The sequence below is a fragment of the Castanea sativa genome, chromosome 11 (genome assembly GCF_040712315.1).
Source record: "Castanea sativa cultivar Marrone di Chiusa Pesio chromosome 11, ASM4071231v1".
Lineage (NCBI taxonomy): Eukaryota > Viridiplantae > Streptophyta > Magnoliopsida > Fagales > Fagaceae > Castanea > Castanea sativa.
Window position 1 is genome coordinate 21,995,872 of NC_134023.1, and position 20,000 is coordinate 22,015,871.

At 40.0% G+C, this 20,000-nt stretch overlaps 1 protein-coding gene across 1 annotated transcript; it reads right to left on the bottom strand.

Annotated features, from left to right (window-relative positions):
* Window positions 1–16,876: 16,876 nt before the first annotated feature.
* On the bottom strand, window positions 16,877–17,719 carry LOC142617403 (putative E3 ubiquitin-protein ligase XERICO). The gene has a single exon (XM_075790264.1). The coding sequence runs from the start codon at window positions 17,576–17,578 to the stop codon at window positions 17,117–17,119; it is 462 nt and encodes a 153-aa protein (XP_075646379.1). The 5' UTR covers window positions 17,579–17,719; the 3' UTR covers window positions 16,877–17,116.
* Between the last annotated feature and the right edge of the window lie 2,281 nt (window positions 17,720–20,000).

Consider the following 20,000-nt stretch of genomic DNA (forward strand, 5'->3'; position numbering starts at 1 on the left):
ATTTTTTAATTACTACACTACACGTTCTAATGCATCAAATTGCCACCAAAAAAAAAAATAGATATAATTTTTTTGGTCTTATCTTCTTCTCTTATAATTTTCAAGTTGATAAAAAAAAACTTAATTTGATTACAATCCAAATTCTTCATCTAATCATTTTTTTTATACATAAATTATATTACTTGTGCGCTCCCAAATATGGTTGTTAGGCCTAAGATGTATTTGGGCTCACAATCTATTTGTATGGTGGGCTTTCGAATTTCCTATAACAGATGATGGTATGCTCGGCTGACCCAGTACCCAGCTTTCCTGATTTTCACTATCACTTTCCCTCTTCTTCTAGGATGACTGATCTCTCTCTCTCTCTCTCTCCTCTCTCTATGGAATTGCCAACCTTTCCAACTGAATTCTCCTTGCTTATTTATAGCCATAGTTAGTGGAATGGTCATGATCATTCCCCTGGTGAGTGGAAGGAGAGGTCCAATATTGCTTCTCCTAAGTGGATGCCTGATTTTGAGTGGGGAGGGTGACAGTGGCATTGGAACTAGCTCTACCGCTAGACTTTATGCTCGGCAAGGGCATTCCCTAGGTAATGGAAGGAAGGTCCAATACCATTTCACTTAAGTGGATATTTGGTGATGGGTGGGAGAAGATGGCAGTAGCGTTGGAACCCGCTCCGCTAGTAGGTTCTCTACTCGGCGGTGGCATCCCCTAAATGTTGCCGTGTGTTCTGAGTTCAACCTGCTCGGATGCGGTATCCCCTAAGTGATGCCATGCGAGACTCCACACTCGTCAGCCATGCCATGAGTGCTTTCACACGTGATCAGTGTTAGGCTCTCACATGTGTTATTACATTCGTGGGCCTCTGAGTAAGTGGGCTTGAAGGAGGGTAGCACCCGTACAATAGTCCACCTTTGATTCATGCTCCGCTTATGGTGATGAATCAAGGATCCCGATCAAATCATGATGATAACTCCCTGTGAATGTCCATTCCTTGCACACGGTCAGGGCAATCGTCATTGCAGATTTCTCGAAAACGATGTTGCGCCAGGTCGTCACATTAGTAATTACAACTCTGTAGTTGGTGAACCGTCTGACGGTTCACGAACCGCCTTACGGTTCGTAAACTGTGCGCACGCGTGTGGGGAGGTTACCCAAAAGGAATTTAGGAGGTTTCTCCCATTTCTGCCTCATTAAATGCCTCAAAGTCCTATAAATAGCCCATTCTAGGCTCCTATTTCATTTTTTGTGTTCCTTACGCTCCCAATCTCTCCTTTGCCAAGCATTCCTCTTCAACGCAAAAACTCCTCCTCAGTTCTTCACTCCCTAGAGCCCAAAGTAAGTTTTCTTTACCTCTCTCTTTTTTCAATTCTTCTTTGTTTCACACTTTAGGAATGGGGTATTCTCATCTTCTCACCCATGGGGCAGCCTTGGCTTGTTTTAGAGAGACCTTTGGTGTCCCAGAGGATGTTGACATTGCGTACTGTAATAAGGGCGATATCAAACTCGAGAGGGCCACTGATTCGAAAGCGGCGTTCTTTCCGCTGATGTCAATACTTAAGGGTGGGGTTAGATTCCCTATAGACCCTCTCATAATAGGCACCCTAGGGTTCTACGGTCTGTGCCTCGACCAGCTCCCCCTAAATTTTTATAGAGTCGTTAGTTGCGTCAGCCGACTAATTAGCTGTTCGGGTTGCAACTAAATCATCATGACATCAATTTTATGTATAAACAGTGCGACAATTTTTCAAGTGAATATTACTTGAAAACTAGAGATATACGTCCGACTTATCTCTTGCTTGCCCGACTCTAATAAAAACTCAGCCAATGAGTTTGTTCGGGTGCATGACAATTGGCTTGCCGGTGCTCTGCTCTACCCGCTTTCGCCGCGCAATGTTGGTCAGTACTGAGAACCTTTGATTAGTGTGACCATGCATCTTTTCATTGTTTGAGCCATAAACTGATTGGTCTGTTTTTGAAATTGCTGCAAAATCAAGAAGGTTTCTGCCGGACTCCCGAGTCATACACGCACAAGATCTTAACTTTGTTTTAAGGTCAGAGATTTTTGTGCACAATGACGGATAATTACGGGCGTCTCATCTGATCCTTGGCGTTAAACCAACGTACAATACTTGGCAAAACTTCAGCTAAGCGCTCTTGGTAGATAGTTTGCTCCTATCGTACATCGACGTCCGGCACAAAAAATTCCTTCCTCCCGCACTTACTACTGGCGAACCTCAAGAACTTGGTCCTCCATATACAACTGTAGACGACATTGCTCCAGTGAGGGACAAGTCTGCTGAGCAAGTGTCCCAAAGCTGAAGAAGATACGAAGCTGTCGAATAGCCTGAAAACGCTGCCCCAGCGGCCGAACCAGCAGGTACTTCGGGCACTAAATCCGACAACGTGGGAGAAATGGTGAAGCATAAAGAGATGACCCTTGCTCGATTCATACCTGGTGCCGGACCTGTTTCTCAACCCCTACTTCCTCAAGGGACCAGTGTGGGTGAAACTAGGAAGAGAAAAAGAGTCGCTAAGAAGAATACTCTTGCCCCGTCTGACGCCCTACCGAAGACTCCGCCCCATGCAAGGGACGGGTCTAGGATCCAAGAGACGTTGGTTGTCACCCCACCAGCAGCTCAAGTTGGGACGAACGTGGCGTCTTCTTCCCAATCTGAGGTTGGTTGGCAACCCGCTTTTTAGTTGGGTGATAAGCCTTTACCGACCAGTGCCAGCATTCGTCTGTGGGACAAGGGTGAAGGGGGAAGGGTAGCTTAGAGTTTGGTGCAAGGCCTCCTGCTACCCAAGGATGTCCATTATTTTTCAGAAGGCGACAACAAGACGCTCGTTAGGCAGCTACAATGGCACACCATTGCTGTAATTTCCCATTCCCTTTACTGCATTCATTGTGTTGGATAGCTTTCTTCCCAGTTTCACTCTTCTATCACTGTTCTATTTTCAGGCCGCATAGTTGACTGGCGTTATGGACGGGAGGTTGAAAGATGCAACCGAGGCTGCTAAGCGGGAGAAGGCACTGAAGGATGTAACTGAGGTTACTACCAAGGAGAAAGGGGAGGCTGCCGCGGCACCAGAGACGAAGGCAATAGATGCCGAGAAGGTCCGGCGAGTGGTCGAGAGCAAGCTGACCATCCTGGAGACGAAGATAGGCGAGATTGAGCTCAAGCTAGCGACGGTAGATAGCTTGAATCTAGCCCAGGCCTATGAAATTGCCGACCTGAAAGAATCCCTCGAGGCCGGCGAGGAAAAATGGTACAACGTGGGCTTTTCGGAGGCTGAAAACTCTGTCGAACCGATCATTCACCAAGCTCGGTGTCATGGGTTCAGGGAGGGGTGGCTAGCTACTCTTCAGGCGATGGGAGTGGCTAAGGATTCCCCGCTGTGGAATCCCGAGCAGATCCTTTACCCAGCCCCTCCACTCCCCGTCATTCAAAGTCAGGCCAATGCTACTGATGATGAGGAGACTCCAAGCATGAGGGATCTTGTGCGAACTATTGATGCTCATGTGGAGACAGCTGAACCGAAGGTTACGAGCAATATCCATACTGAGGCCGACGCTGTTCAAGACCAGACCCCACTGATGATCCAGAGAGCTGGGAGCGGAATTGAGCAGCCCGTTACTCCCCTCGCACCAACTGACCCTGCTGTTTGAAAATCTAGCTCTGTTCCTTTTCTTTTTGTTGGTTTGTGTTTGATGAACCTAAATCGCTGGAACAATTTCATTATCACTTGGATAACTTTGATTAATATTGTTTAAATATCACTTGTGTTTCCCTATCGCTTGTTTGATAATCGCCGATTCCGCACATGTTTAAGGTTAGGCCGCTCATCATACCTTACTTTCTCACTTTTTGGGGGCAGGGACTAGCCCTTCCGCCCTTAGGACGTGTTTACCTAGGTTCTTGGTAACTCGGTGTCGCAGGCAATGCCGAAGGTGAGTTTTTGTCTCAAGGAAGATGTAGTTTAAGGGGTCGAACCGAGGACGGATTTTTGTCCTTAGATGAAAATAGCGTAAGGTTTCCATCCGCTCGGTGATAGGAATCGAACCGAGGATAGGTCTTTGTCTTTAGACAATGTGTAGGTTAAGGTTTCCACCTGCTCGGCGACAGGAATTGAACCGATGATAGGTTTCTGTCCTTAGAAGATATGTAGTTTAAGGTTTCCACCTTCTCAGTGATAGGAATCGAACCGAGCATAGGTTTTTGTCCTTAGAAGATGTGTAGTTTAAGGTTTCCACCTTCTCGGTGATAGGAATCGAACCGAGGATAGGTTTCTGTCCTTAGAAGATGTGTAGTTTAAGGTTTCCACCTGCTCGGTGATAGGAATCGAACCAAGGATAGGTTTCTGGCCTTAGAACGAATGAGATGTCTTCACATTCGTAATTTTCTCTATATTTATTGCCTTGCAATAATAACTTAAAAGTAACGGGGTCATATGCACCTGCATGAGTAAATTCCGTCACATTAAATACGTGATAATGCAAAATTACATCAAGTTTACACCTTTGGAAAATAATCGGTCAGTAATAGAACTTCTTCAAGTTGTGAATATTCCATGGCCAGCGAAGGGGTTTTTCCTCCAAGCCCTCTAAGTAGTACACACCCGCACCAGCAATGACGGTTACCCGGTAGGGCCCTTCCCAAGATGGAGCTAGTTTCCCTGCATTAATGTCTCGTGTGTTCCCTATGACCTTGCGAAGTACCAAATCCCCAGTAGCAAACTCTCATTTTCTCACACTCCTGCTGTATCTCTGGGTGAGCTTTTGCTAATACTCTGCTAGTCGAATGGTGGCCGTTTCTTGGTGTTCCTCTAGCAAGTTTAGCTGCTTTGCCATTAGCTTCTCGTTCTTGTTCGAAGCGAATCCCGCAACTCGGGCGCTGCACAGGTTCACTTCGGCGGGGATGACAACCTCTGCCCCGTAAATTAGAGAAAATGGTGTTTCTCCCGTGGATCTCCTGAAAGTTGTTTGGTATGCCCATAGGACGCTTGGCAACTCTTCGGCCCATCTTCCTTTGGCGCCCTCCAGCCTTTTCTTCAATCCACTCACGATGGCCTTATTGGTTACTTCTACCTGGCCGTTACTCTGCAGATATGCTAGCATGGAATACTGGTTCCGGATACCGAGGCTGTTACAAAACTCTCGAAACGACTTGCTGTCGAACTATAGACCATTGTCCGAGACAAGAGACTCCGGCACGACAAATCTTGTTATAATGTTCTTCCATAAGAACTTCTTGACATCAATATCTCGGATGTTCGCAAGCGCCACCGCTTCTGCCCACTTCGTGAAGTAGTCTACGGCCATTAGCATAAACCTCCGGTTGCCAAGTGCTTGGGGAAATGGCTCGACTATGTCTAGCCCTAACGGGCGAATGGCCACAGGCTGCTTATTGGGTTCAAGTTCCCGGCGGGCTAGTCGATCATCGATGCATGTATCTAGCACTGCTTGCACCTCCGGCCATGCTCAGTTGCATCTTTCCTCATCCGCGGCCACCAAAACCCTTGAGTCATTGCTCAGTAAGCCAATGAGTGCCCCTCTACATGGCTACCGCACACACCTTCGTGCAGCTCAGTCAAAAGCTTTTCGGCTTGATTAGGACGAAGACACTGCAAGTACGGCCCTTCGAATGATCTTCGGTACAACTTCCTATTAGCAAACAACTAGTACTAAGCAGTGGTCCGTCGTACTCTGGTTGCCTCTTTCTCATCTTCCAGGGCTCAGTCCTCTGCAAGGAACTCAATGATAGGGTCCATCCAGTAACTCTCGGTTGTGGTGATCTGTGTGACCGGCGTCCTGGCGATAATACTTAGTTCCGGCACTAACTCCACCCTGATCAACTGAGGTACCATGTTAGTTATTAATGATGCCAGCGTTGCTAAGGAATCGGCGTGTCGGTTTTGCCCTCGAGCTACCTGTTCAATCTTGACCTTTGAAAAATTACCCATGGTTTACTTTACCAGCCACAGATATTCAATCATCCGAGTATCTTTGGCCTCGAAGTTCCCCTGCACCTGATTCATTACTAGGAGAGAATCCGAGTAAACTTCCACCTCTTTGGCTCCCAGTTCCGTGACAACTCTAAGTCCGGCTAGCAGGGCCTCATACTTGACCTCATTGTTAGAAGCCCTGAAGCCTAACCTGAACGAGTGCTCTAACTTTAGCCCTTTTAGGGAGATGACCACGATCCCAGCCCCTGCTTCTGACGTATTGGATGCGTCATTTATAAATACTGTTCATGGCCTAACCTCCGCAAGGCAAACTATATCCGTACTTTTTGGCGAGAACTCGGCAATAAAGTCCGCGAGTACTTGTCCCTTCACCGAGTTCCTCAGTTTGTACCTGATTTTGAAAGAGCCTAACCGAGTCCCCTACTTGGCTATCCTCCCTATAAATTCAGATCTTCTCAACAATGACTGAAGTGGGTACTCGGTTAGCACATGGACGGTGTGGGCCTGAAAATAATGGGGCAATTTCCGAGTGGAATGCACAAGAGCCAGCACCAGTTTCTCCAGTGGTAAATACATTGTCTCGGCGTCAACTAATGTCTTGCTGATGTAATAAACCGGGAGTTGTACACCACTATCCCTTAATAGCACGGCGCTGGCTGCATGCTCGGATACCGAGAGATACATATACAGGTCCTCTCCTGGTTCCGGGGCTGCCAACGTTAGAACTTGCCCAAAGTAGTCCTTAAGATCTTGGAAGGCTCTTTCACACTCCTCGTCCCATTGAAACCCCTTCCACTTCTTCAAAAGCTGATAAAATGGTTGGCACCGATCAGTGAATTTGGAAATAAATCGGTTGAGAGTAGCCAGAATACCGGTCAATTTTTGAACCTCTTTCGAATTGCTTGGTGGTTTGAGATGTACCACGGTTTCAATCTGATCAAGGTTAACTTCGATCCCCCATTTGGTAATCAAATAACCCAGGAACTTGCTGAACCTTACACCGAAAACGCACTTATCGGCGTTGAGGCGCAGCTGGTGTTGTCGGAGTATCGCGAACACCTCCTTAAGGTTGTCAACGTGCTGTCCTTCTTGCTTGCTCTTTATCACCATGTCATCAATGTATACTTCAACCTTCCATCCAATTTTATCCTTGAACATCCTCGTCATCATTCATTGATAAGTGGCTCCTGCGTTCTTCAATCTGAATGGCATCACGGTGTAGTGATAGTTAGTATCGGGTGTTATGAATGTCGTTTTCTCTTGATCTTTGGTGGCCAGGGCAATCTGGTGATAACCTTGGAAAACATCAAGAAAACTCATTCTCGGGTGTCCACACATAGTGTCCACCAATCGATCAATTTTCGGCGTCGGAAACGGATCTTTCGGGCATGCTCTGTTCCGGTCGGTGAAATCAACACAAACCCTCCACTTACCATTCTTCTTCTTCACGGCCACCGTGTTAGTGAGCCATTCCGAGAAGAACGTTTCATTTATGGCCCCCGCCTCTCTCAGCTTCCTGACCTCCTGTCTGACGGCTTCCACATGCTCCTTAGCGGACCTTCTTGTTCTCTGCTTCTTAGGAAGGCATAAAGGATCCACATTCAACTTGTGAACTATAAATTCGGGGTCGACCTCGAGCATCTTATATGGGCTCCAAGCGAACACATCCATACTTTGTATAAGAAACAGATGTAACTCCACCCTTTCCCCATCATTTAAGCTTGCCCCTAACAGGAAACTTCTTTCACCTCCCGATAGGATTTTTACTTCTACCAATTCTTCGGCAACGTTAGTCCCCCCTACTTGGGGCTACTGTAATTTCTATATGAGAGTCTTCTCGGTTGATTCCTCTTGCTTGGTTTGTTTGTTGGCCGCGGCTACTAAGCACTTTCTGGCTGTTTGCTGATCACCCCTTATCACTGTAATTCCTTCTTTAGTTCGGAATTTGACTTTTACATGCAAGGTGGACGGTACAGCCCCCATGTCATGGATCCACGGCCTTCTGAGTATTGCCATGTATGGCGAGAAAGAAGCGACCACTATAAATGTCACCATTACCTCCTTACCTCCCATGTTGACTAGGAGTGAAATCTGCCCTTATGGAGTCACCATATGCCCATCGAATCCCATCAACGGCATGTCATACTTTGACAAATCCTCCCTTTTCAGGCTGAGCCCCCAGTATAAGGCCTGGTACATTACATCTGCGTCGCTCCCCTGATCTATCATTATTCTCTTTACTATGAAGCCCCTCACACTGGCCATGACTACTAGAGCATCGTGGTGTGGCTAAGTGGTGCCTTTTACGTCATCGTCGTCAAATGCTATAGGTTGTCTAGTATACCTTGGCCTTTTCACCAGGGATTGCTTGCTCGTACAACCTTCTGCTGATACCACGGCCAATACCCCCTTGTTGTGGGCGTACTAATGCCCCTAGGTATTGCATGGATGACCTTTATTACTCCAAAAGGGGGTGGGAGGGGGTTTCAATGCAGCCAATCCGCTTGCCCAGTCTCCTAATTCCTTGTCTCCACCATAAATTCTTTCAAATGTCCAGCTTTTACCAGCTGCTCCAGGTGATCTTTTAGTACTCTGCACTGCTTAGTAGTGTGTCCTTTATCTCTATGGTAGGTGCAATATAAATTCTGGTTTCTCCTTGATGGGTCGCTGGCCATCTTGTTCGGCCGCCTAAAATACAGCTCGTTTTTTATCCTGTCAATAATCTTGTGCACGGGTTCCTTGAACGCCGCATTGACTCCCCCAATTGTCAGACTAGGCCCTTGAGCTCTCGAATCCATCCTGTGTCTGGGGTTGAAGCTAATGTTTCGAGGATAATTGATGATTGGGGTTTTCCCCTTGGCCTACAGCTAATCGTCTTCTAAGCACTTGTACTCCTTGATACACCTCATCAACTGCCTCATATCTTCGGGAGGCCTCAAGGTCAATGACTCTCTCAGCCCAAACTCTTCAGGTAGCCCCATTCGAAAGGTGCTCGCTGCAATCTTTTCATTGCCTCCGCCGATTTCGTTATACAGCTCCTAGTATCGATTGGCGTAGTTGCGAAGGGTTTCTCCAGCCCCCATTTTCATGGACAATAACACGTCTACGGGCTGCAAAACTCGGTTGCAAGTCATGAACCGCACTCCAAACTCCTAGATCAGTTCCAAGAAACTATGGACCGAACCTTTCTTCAATCCGTTGAACCACCTCAAAGTAGTGGGGTCGAGGCTCGAGGGGAAAACCTTGCACATCAAGGCATCGTTATGGGCATGTAAACACATCATTTAAATATAGTGACTTACATGTTTCACCGGGTCTGTCCTTCTAGTGTAGGAGTTGAATGGAGGTCGCGTGAACCTGCTCGGCATTGGTGCGTTCTCAATGTCTCTCGAGAATGGAGACCGGGCAGCTTGGCGTAATGCCCTACTCATGGCATCCATGGCCACATTTCGAGGTCACCCCTCATCCGGGGAAGTCCATTCACGGTCCGCATACTTTCGCGAACGCTTGCGGTGTTGACGGGACCCCGATTGGTGGGATCCTGCCACATGGTAATTCCCCACACTGGCTGACCTTTCCCTTCGTTCCTTATGGTCCCTTCTTGTACGTCTGCCCCGCGCTTGCAACTCTAAATTCCTCATCCCTATGCAAGCACTCGAGTTCTAGATCCCTCTTCTCAAGCTCCTGGTCCCTCCTATCGAGGCGGCTGCGGCCCGAGGCGTCAGACATTGTTCGAAGGGTTTGGTACGACCCTTCTTCGGGCCTAGGTTCCTCTGCTTCCTCATGTCTTCTGTCCTCCTGCCTTTTTTGCCTCCTTTCTTGCCATATAAACCCCTGCGACGATCCTCCAGAGCCACTCTCGGCATGGCTTCCCTATCTGTTGCCAAACATTCTCCAGTGCGTGTCTAGATAGTACCACAGCTACATAGGAGATTCCCACAAACAGTGCCAATTGTGCGCTCCCAAATATGGTTGTTGGGCCTAAGATGTATTTGGGCTCACAATCTATTTGTATGGTGGGCTTTCGGATTTTCTACAACGGGTGATGCTATGCTCGGCCGACCCAGTACCCAACTTTCTTGATTTTCACTATCACTTTCTCTCTTCTTCCAAGATGACTGATCTATCTCTCTCTTTCTCTCTCTCTCTGGAATTGCCAACCCCTCCAATTGAATCCTCCTTGCTTATTTATAGCCACAGTTAGTGGAATTGTCACGATCATTCCCCTAGTGAGTGGAAGGAGAGGTCCAATACTGCTTATCCTAAGTGGATGTCTGATTTTGAGTGGGGAGGGTGGTAGTGGCATTAGAACTAGCTCCACCGCTAGACTTTATGCTTGGTAGGGGCATTCCCTAGGCAATGGAAGGAAGGTCCAATACCATTTTACTTAAGTGGATGTTTGGTGATGGGTGGGAGAAGATGATAGTAGCGTTGGAACCCGCTTCGCCAGTAGGTTCTTTGCTCGGCCGTGGCATCCCCTAAGTGTTGCCGTGCATTCTGAGTTCAACCTGCTCGGATGCGGTATCCCCTAAGTGATGCTGTGTGAGACTCCACACTCGCCGGCCATGCCGTGAGTGCTTTCACACGTGATCAGTGTTAGGCTCTCACACGTGTTATTACATTCGTGGGCCTCTGAGTAAGTGGGCTTGAAGGAGGGTGGCGCCCATACATTACTAAACATCCAAAAACAGCAATGTTAATAGTATTTTTTAGATTTTTTTAAAAAAAAAACATAAATTATATCATAGATATACATTGAAATTAACTTTACATTATATATATATATATATATATATATATATATATATATATATAACCAACTTAAAAATTTTAGCATTATTAGTTCATATTTTTTATATTTTCATATATATATATATATATATATATATATATATATATATAATATCAATGTAGAGTGCATATATATCAAATAATTCTTAATAAATACCTACTATATGATTTTTTTCTTCTTCTATTCTTCTCTTCTTCTACCTACAATCTTACAGGTATGTATTTGTTTACACTAATTTTTATATATTTGTTTACTCCAATTTTTTTTCATTAAATTGAATAGGTTTTGTGTATTTTTTGTCTTTTGTTTAACCTAAATTTATTAAGTTTTATCTTATTCATATGGTTATGGTTTGAAAATCAATTATTAATAAATTTTACTTAAATTCTTAAATGTTTTCCTATTTTATTTAGTTTATACATGATCTTGATTAAGCGGTGCATCACACGGGCATAATACTAGTATACATAATTTCAAACATTAAGGAACATTGGAAGCAAAATTAAGCAATGAGATATTCACATAGGAATTGAATTGCATTGAAAATGAGGAATAGGGAACCGAGATAAAGTGGGTTTAACTGCATAAAAAAAAAAGTTACAAAAAGAAAAAAGAAATTATGGGTGTATTATGCTTTCTATTTAAACAAAAAACTTAGTTTATTGCAAATTATCTCTACTTTTCAAGTATAAAAATGAGCAACAATTGAAATGAGAATTTTTTTCACAAGTGTAATGGTATAGACCCAAAAGAGTAAGTGCAAAACTCATTGACAAGATAAATTGGAATTATGTAGGATCCACATGTTTTGGGATAGAGCCAAAGGGCGAGGGGATCAGGGGCAACTCCACTTGGAGCCCAGGGGGTTCAAATGAAACCCCAGTACTGAAACCAATACATACATACATACATACATATATATATATATATATATATATATATATATATAATATGTTTTACTCTTTTTTGGTTTTAACCTCCTAAAATAAAAATGTGAACACTCTGAACCTAGATTTCTTTTAAATCCTGCTGAAATAAGTTTGAATATGATTCTCTTAACAATATCTTGGTCTTTCTAAACACAAAAAAAATAAAAAATAAATACCCAATTACAAACCAATTTGATATAAAATTTGAAAAAAAGAAAAAGAAAAAAAAAGCTCAACAACAAAAGGAAGGAGAAATTTGTTAATCTTAAATCTTAGAAAAAACTCATTTAGATCTTAATAAATTTGAAACAAATCTACTACTAAGCTCTAAAAAATTGCTCATAAACCATTCTACAAAGCTAGACTTCAAAACATCAAAATAGGTTTTAGCATCTTTCCATGATGACGAAGTATGGTTGAAATTCCTCAACTTGTGGTAACTGTAAGGCCCAAAGTATGGTTGTAGCTTCTGCATGTACTGGGTCAAAAGGAACATGCTGCCTAGCCCAAGCAAACATAACCTCACATTTTTCATCTCAGCCAATGTTGTGAATTTATCCCTAATAGTCACTGTAAACACAAATTTCTCAATTGCGGAAAATCAAACAATTAAAAAGAAATATGCTTTGTAAATATAAATCAATAATTTTTTATTGATTTCAATTCTTTTACAAAAGAATACATTTGATTCTATCGAACGATCTTCATAACAAATCTAAATTCTTGAGGCAAAATTTCTTCAGAGTTTTGATATCTTAGAAAAAATGTGTAAAATGACAGGAGGCATGCCCTCTATTTATAGTGGTTTCAAAGGATAAGTCCCAGTTGGAATTGTCCTCCTTGTACATAATTATCTCTATTTATTTATTTATTTTAATCAAAATAATGATTACCTATTGTGAGGACGAAAAACTCATAAAATCAACTTCCAAACGTAACTGCTGCTTTAGTAATTTAAGAGTCCTCATACAATACATTTGGTAGAGAGGGTTCAACAACAAAAAGCCCCTATTCGTAGTCTCTTGGTTACTATTTATACTATTCTCTGTTTTCATCGTAGCCTTACACCTTGCAATCTGCGGTCCTTTTCCCGTGACACTTGTCCGTCGGCAATGGAACAAGATTCCACTTTGCATCCCGCACTGTTCAGGTCATGTCCACATTAATGCGACGGATAGAGGTGATGCTCGCTAATTAATGCGGCCAGAATGGTTGTTGCCAAGCATTTAATGCAACCTTCCAAATAAGCCTAATACATCCAGATATTTGTAACGTATCCCTTATGTAGTTATCGTCCATGCCACCTCATCTTCGGGCACACCCGGAGAGACCTCATCTTTCATTCTAAATGTTGGCCTTTCTTTCTTCGGGTCCTCGGGTTCTTAGGTCCTCTGATCCTCACACCTATTATCATTCTAATTTAATTGAGATATTTATCTCTATTTAATTAAGATAATTATCGTCTTAAATGACATATTGATTTAGAATTTGTCACTAAATTTTTGGCATTTTATAATTGGTTTAAAATTTTGCCTCTTACCGTCGCGTCAACCTTTAGATTTGTTACTTTATTGGATTTCTTGACTAGGAACTCGAACTTAAGATTGTGCTAAGCCATAAGCAAGCTACTCTATTGAGAATCTTCTTTTGACTACTGAGAATGCCTTATTAACTAAACTATTCTTTTGACTATTGAGAATGACCTATTAACTAAACTAGATAAGTTCCCCCATGATGTGCTATGCAACTTATTATTAGTTTTCTCTAATATTTCAATAAATTTTTATAAGAATCTTGTAGCTTAACTAGTTGGCACCTCATAGTGTTTTCAATAAAAACATCTAGGCTTCAAATCCCCCACCTCAACAATTGATGTATAAAAAAAAATATTTCATCAAATTTCCTTGTAAGAAATACTAATATTTAGTTATTTTATAGATAAAATAGAAAGACATTATGAATAGCATATAGTGATTTGATCATACTATATATATGTGTTTATAAATTGAAAATTGCATGATATAGTGGCTAATATAGATAGGCATGTTTTATGTCTACTAAAAAATGGAAATATTATTCAATTATTTTTCTACATTCTTGATTGCATGCTACTAAATTTTTTTTCCCTTTTTGTTAGACATTGTTTCAATTGTTATAAAAACAACTAAATTTGAGAAAGAATACAATATTTCAAATAAATTGTTTCTCACCTAACAAAAAACTCAATTGTTCCTTATATAAATCTTAGAAATATTAATTATCTATAGTTGTGCATTAATTATTTATATCAAAATATTAATTCAATAAACTAATATTTTGATATAAATGTAAAATATGTTGACGACCTGATTCCCAAACTACTTCCCATCCAAATGGCTCTTGCTACTAGGCAAAAAAATAAATAAACAAAAAAATAATAATAATAATTATTATTATTATAATACAGAACAAAGCATGATTCTGTAGGAGCATCATATCATATAAGTTGCATCCTGTATCTGCCACTCCAATCCTTTGCTTCAAGTTCTCAATTGTTAGGCTCAAAAAAGTTCTCTATTGTTGGCAATGTGTTGGCACCTATCCTGTTGAGTAGCATTTTGACCCTTTCATGGGTTTTAATCTTCCAAATTTGATTCCAAGGCAGAGCTTGTGTGGTTGTGTTAAATTCTTGGTTCACTTTATAGGCAAATTTTACTGAAAAAAATTGCCCTTTTTGAGTCCCCTAACCAAATCAGCCTATTGGGCTTAGGACGTATTGGAATGTGGATTCTTTTGATTGCATTCACAGAGTCTGTTATCTGTATCAAACTGTTCAGTCAATTTGTCTTGTTTCCAGCAATGAGTTGATAAGTCTATTAGGCTTGACACCATTAACGGATCCAATGAGATTGAATAATCTCTTGGTCTAGGCATGTAGTCATCTATCCAAGGTACCCATGGATCCCTCTACTCATATACAGATTGGCCATCACCAATAAGGTAACAGGCACCCTTAGCTACTATCTTCTTAGCTTTCTCAATTGCCCTCCAAATAGGAGACACATTCTTGACCTCAGCAACCTCATGCATAGACTATCTCTCTTGGAAGCAACTATCCAAGAGAGTTTTGTAATAAGAGTTCTATTGAACTCTTTACTTTTCTTAAAACCAAGACCTCTCTCTTTCCTTGGTAGGCAAATTATCCCAAGCTTTCTAGTCCAAGTATTTTCCACTTGGGTTCTTTGGATTCCACCAGAACTTCCTTGTTTGAGCATCAAAGTTTGTCACAAATATTGGTAAGGACTTCAAATTTTGACGTTGTATAAGTTGAAATGTCTCGTAGGAACTTAAATCCTAAGGATGGCGCATTATCATTGAATTGTCATGAACTCCTTGAAAAGATTAATTTTGAAGATTTGTATTATGTGCAATTGAATAATATGAAAGCCCAAATAAAATTCTTCCTGTAATCGAATTTTGTCCTAGTCCATAAGGGCTTATTATTATTACTTTTTATAATCCAAGTTTTCAATGCTTTTATAAATTATTATTATTATTATTATTATTATTTTTAGCTAGTGTCATGATTCATATATAAATTTCTTCCTGTATCTGAATTTTGTCCAAGCCCATAAGGGCTTATTAACTATTTTCCAATGCAAGTTTTTAAGGCTTTTTAAAATAAGTCGTTGGATTATAAATTTTGTTATAAATTAAATTGTAACTAATTTTGTCCAAGCAATTTAGAAAACACACAAAGATGATAAATAAAATTTTGGATGTATGTTTTTCTTTCTCCTTTTGCCATGGCAAAGTGTCTCAATGGTGTTTGGGGTTTCTTTCAACAAGTTATTTGGAATATTTCATTACGGTGAATGGGTTTCAAAAAGCTTCTTGAAGTAATCTTGCATGTCTCCAAGTTTGTTGTGGAAACAAAAGTAGTGTGATAAAACTTGAGTAGAATGACCATTAAAATTTGTTGATCATAATGGATTGTTCGGAGCTCAATGGCTCAGTGTTGAACGGTTGAACCATGCAAATCTCGTGTGCATAGTGAATGCCTTCTATATATTTTGTCTTGCAGATTCTACATTACATATTTTGCTATATCTTGTGTGCATTGATTGTGCATGCCTTCATATTTTACTATTTGTTGTTACCAACTTCCTTGACTTTTGTATGGATAAATTCACATTTAGATGACAATATTAGTTGAAGCTTTACCCTCACCACCGAGAATTTGGTTTTTTTTTTTTTTTTTCCAAATAGGTGCATTTGTATAAGTTATTGGAAAATTGTGTTTTGATTTAAAATGAGTGTTTAAAAAAAAAAAAAATTGAGTAGTTGTGGTTGCAAAATAGAGTTTTAAATTTTAAAAACACACTTTTAATCTCCCAAAACACCTAACCAAATAGACCCCAAGCTGGCACCATACACAGAATTCAGCCATCTGGTTTGTGGGGCTTATTGCATGGGGCAAATTTTTAGTTCCCCATCTCTTCCTTTTAATTCTTCTTTTTTGGGAACTTTTTTATCCTTCAATTATTATGCGTTTGAACTCTTTTGGCAGTGCTTGTCCTTAGTTACAAAGTAGATATGGGAATATAAAAACTTGGCAACTTGGTGCAATCTTTTGGGAAAAAGAAAAAAGAAAAAGGCACTTCACCTGAACTCTTCATACAATAAAAAGTCTCTTGTACTTTTTTTTAAACCTGTACAATTTCTGACAAGTATAACGTAATCTTACTTGTTACAACTAAGATAACCACACTGGTGCAGTGGAGAAAAACATTACTCTTTCATGTTCCATTGAAGCACCTTAGGATTAGCAAAGTAGAGTGCCAGTGGATTTTTTTTAAGCATATGCAGGACCTTGGATGTAACCCAACTGAACCAAAACAGTCTCCCTAGTCCCTTACTCATTTCACATCTTAATTTTAAATGACTTGTGCACTTGTAAGTTTGGTTGGGGACAACACCTTGGCTACTAGTATGATGAGTTTCAGCTTTGTATTAAAGAAAGGAAGATAAAATATGATAATTTCTGCATAATGATGATTAGCCATGACTAAAGGGAGCTGTTATTCCATCTCAATCAGGTAGAGGTTTTAAGCCGGATAAAGTTCAAACTTGATATTAAAAAAGTGTAACAGGAGCTCCCTAATTCTCTGGCCAATACAGCAACATGGCAACAAAAGAAAACAAAATCTCCACAAAAACGCTCAAGCCAGAGTCTGATGCATATATAAGCATAACATCAGAAACATCACAATATGTACAATATTAAGATTTTGGTCTCAAAGATGATTCATCAACATATCACACTGAAAACTCCTTGCATAACATGCGTATAACACTACAACCAGCCGATGCATATAAGCAAGTAACTGTACACTATGCTGTACATGGAATTCCCTTGACTTACATGAGTCAAATAACTTGTATATGCTCACCAAAGGCAAGTTGCTTCTTCCTCAGGCAATAAGGGAGTCCTACAGAGAGGACATGTAATGTTCCAATATTCCAGCCACTTATCCAAGCATACTTTATGAAAAAGATGGCCACAAGACAATTGGTTTATCTCTGATTCAGGTTCAAACTGATTCAAGCAAACCGAGCATTCATGTTCCGGCTGTTTACAGCTACAGACTGTATCAAACCGAATAGATGGGGTCCGGTTCTTGAACTCCTCAATGTAACTCTCAGATGTATTACGGTATTCAAATGACTCTGGGGGGTTTTGAGTAGAATCTGCTGATGAGGGTGAAGCCGATGCTGACGAGAGATGGATACCAACAATATGAAGGATGGTTCGGACTATGCCTTTGACAATTGAGATGGATAGGGCAGTGTTTACCAGAAGTACACATAGTACTCCCTCGGATGGGGCTGGGAGGCTTGAGAGACCCATTTGGATCAAAACTGAAGTTTTGGGGTTATTACAATTGTAAATATAAATGCACTTTTAGAAGTACAAGGTACAAACTCAGCTTTGGCTGAACAAAAGATTATCAGAAACAACAAAATCAAGTGGAATTACAGAGGCAGAAGGTTGGCAATAGAGTGTTTTGTCAGTCTGATCAGCCTGAGAGGAATGAAACAAGAATGAAATCTACTTACTCCCTTCTTGATACCTGAACTGAAATGAGTAAAGAAGATATTAGAATAGTACATAAAAACTAGAAAAAATTATAAACAATGAATCAAATATTGAAAATTGAAATGAGTAAAAGAGGATATTAGAATACTACATAAAAACTTATTAAAAAAAAATGTTCAACAATGAATCAAATATTGAATAGAACTAATAGATTAAGCCCAGAGATCAAAATTTCACCAGAAGAGACCACTTATTCACATCCATATGAGAAAAAAATAACCGATAACACAGGCACTTTGTATAATACAGTGGCAAATCAAATATGAATATGCAAGTCAATTGGTGCATATCCAGTAAAATACAATGATATAAACTGATCTGTAACAAACACGATAAAATATAACAAACTGAAAAGGAGAAAGACAAAAAAAAAAAAAAATCTTTAGATGACAAATGAGATTGTTCAAAAAGGACCCTCACCACCAACCCTGTAAGCTGTCTCTCATGGAGAGACTGGGTGAAAATAGCAACAGAGCTATATCCCCAGTACCCAAAATATAACAGTTAATAATTAAGAAAGGAAAAGATTTGAAGAAACTAAACCATGCAAGAAGAAAATTTAAATTAAAAAAAAAAAAAAATTTAAAGCCTAAACAGTCATAAGAAGTCAAGAACACAAAAAGGTTTCAATGGAAATGGAATATACCCAATTGACAAAGCTTCTTGAGCATCAAGATCTAGCACAGTTCAGACTAAAAGAGATCACACCCACATCAAAGATGAGAAAATCAAACCAATATGAAACATGAAAAAAAAATGCCACAGCACAGCATAATTTCAATCTCCAAACCAAGTTTCTAATCCAGACACACCCATTTGAGTACATCACAAGGTGACACCAAGATCTAGCATTTTTCTTTCATATGATTCCAAGAAAAAGAATGTATTCCTTAAGGACCCAGAAAAGGAAAGTGAACATATAAAGAGAAAGAACAAATTTTTACAACAGAAGTGTGTTGAAAAAGAGTAAACTTACACAAAGATAGCTTTTAGGACAGAGATACTATCACCAACATGAACATATGAACAAAAGATTCATGGGATCATATACATATGTGCATATTGGTATTTTAGACAGTCTCATATATCTATATCTATATGTATATATAGATATATGAGTCTACATGATATATAATCAATTCCCACCCAGTAACCACCTCCACGATTATTTAGTAGCTAACCAGTGTTTCTTAACCGTGGTTAGACTTCCGTGTTTTCCGGCGTCTACAATAATTTAACCATGGTTACTTTATATCATGACCTTTTAGTTTATTATTTTTTTACTAGTTGTAGCTTAAAGCTTCTCTTCCATGTCTTATAATTCTGAGTTTCACAAATTGCTACTTTAATGCTTCACTTTTTTTGGTATATGTCTTCTCCTTTCCAATCATCCAAATTAGTGGCATCTTAGTTACATTTCTTTTCTCGAGGGTGGTGTCATATTTAAGCAATGTCATGTCTAATAAAGTCTTTGTCTTTGTCGGATGATACTCATAGCTTTTAAGTCAATGATGTTTAAATCAAATTCAATTTACCCTCTTCAAACGTGGAATTATTCTTGTTCATAAAGTTAGTGTCAAAAAAAAAATGTTGATGTAATTGGCTTCTGAATTTGAGACCGAAAGAAAAGGATGGAATTGAGTAGAATGTTAATCTTATCTTATTGGGAAATTAAATAGAAAGGCAAAAAAAAAAAAAATTGTTTCTTTTTTTGTTTAGGAGGAAAAAAAATAGAAGAGAATAAAGAGAACATGCATTCCTCCAATTTTTTCTCAAAAATTCAATTTTGTATTCTCTAAATTCAATGTAATGTGATGAATGAAGAAATAGAGTTTAAATGAAATTTTGACCAAAATTATCATAATACCCCTTTATACTGATTTCACATCTACCATTTTTTTTTCTCTCTCTCACGGAAGAAAGGTGCTAATTCCTTTTTTAAAGAGAGCATAATGATAATATTGTTCTAAAATTATTTATTTCCATTAATTTTCATGATGCTTTCAAATAAAATCACTTTTTTTTTATTCATTTTCATTTGTATCTTTTAAAACATCTCAACAAGATGACTTAGTTCAATTTAATTTCATTCCTTATACTCGTTCCATTCTATTTTTTTATAATATATTTTTTTCATTCCTTTACTAACTCTTAAAACAAAGTGATAGTATTT

Excerpts from the sequence above, each read along its gene's own strand:
- LOC142617403 (XM_075790264.1), bottom strand. The coding sequence starts at position 17,578 with ATGGGTCTCTCAAGCCTCCCAGCCCCATCCGAGGGAGTACTATGTGTA.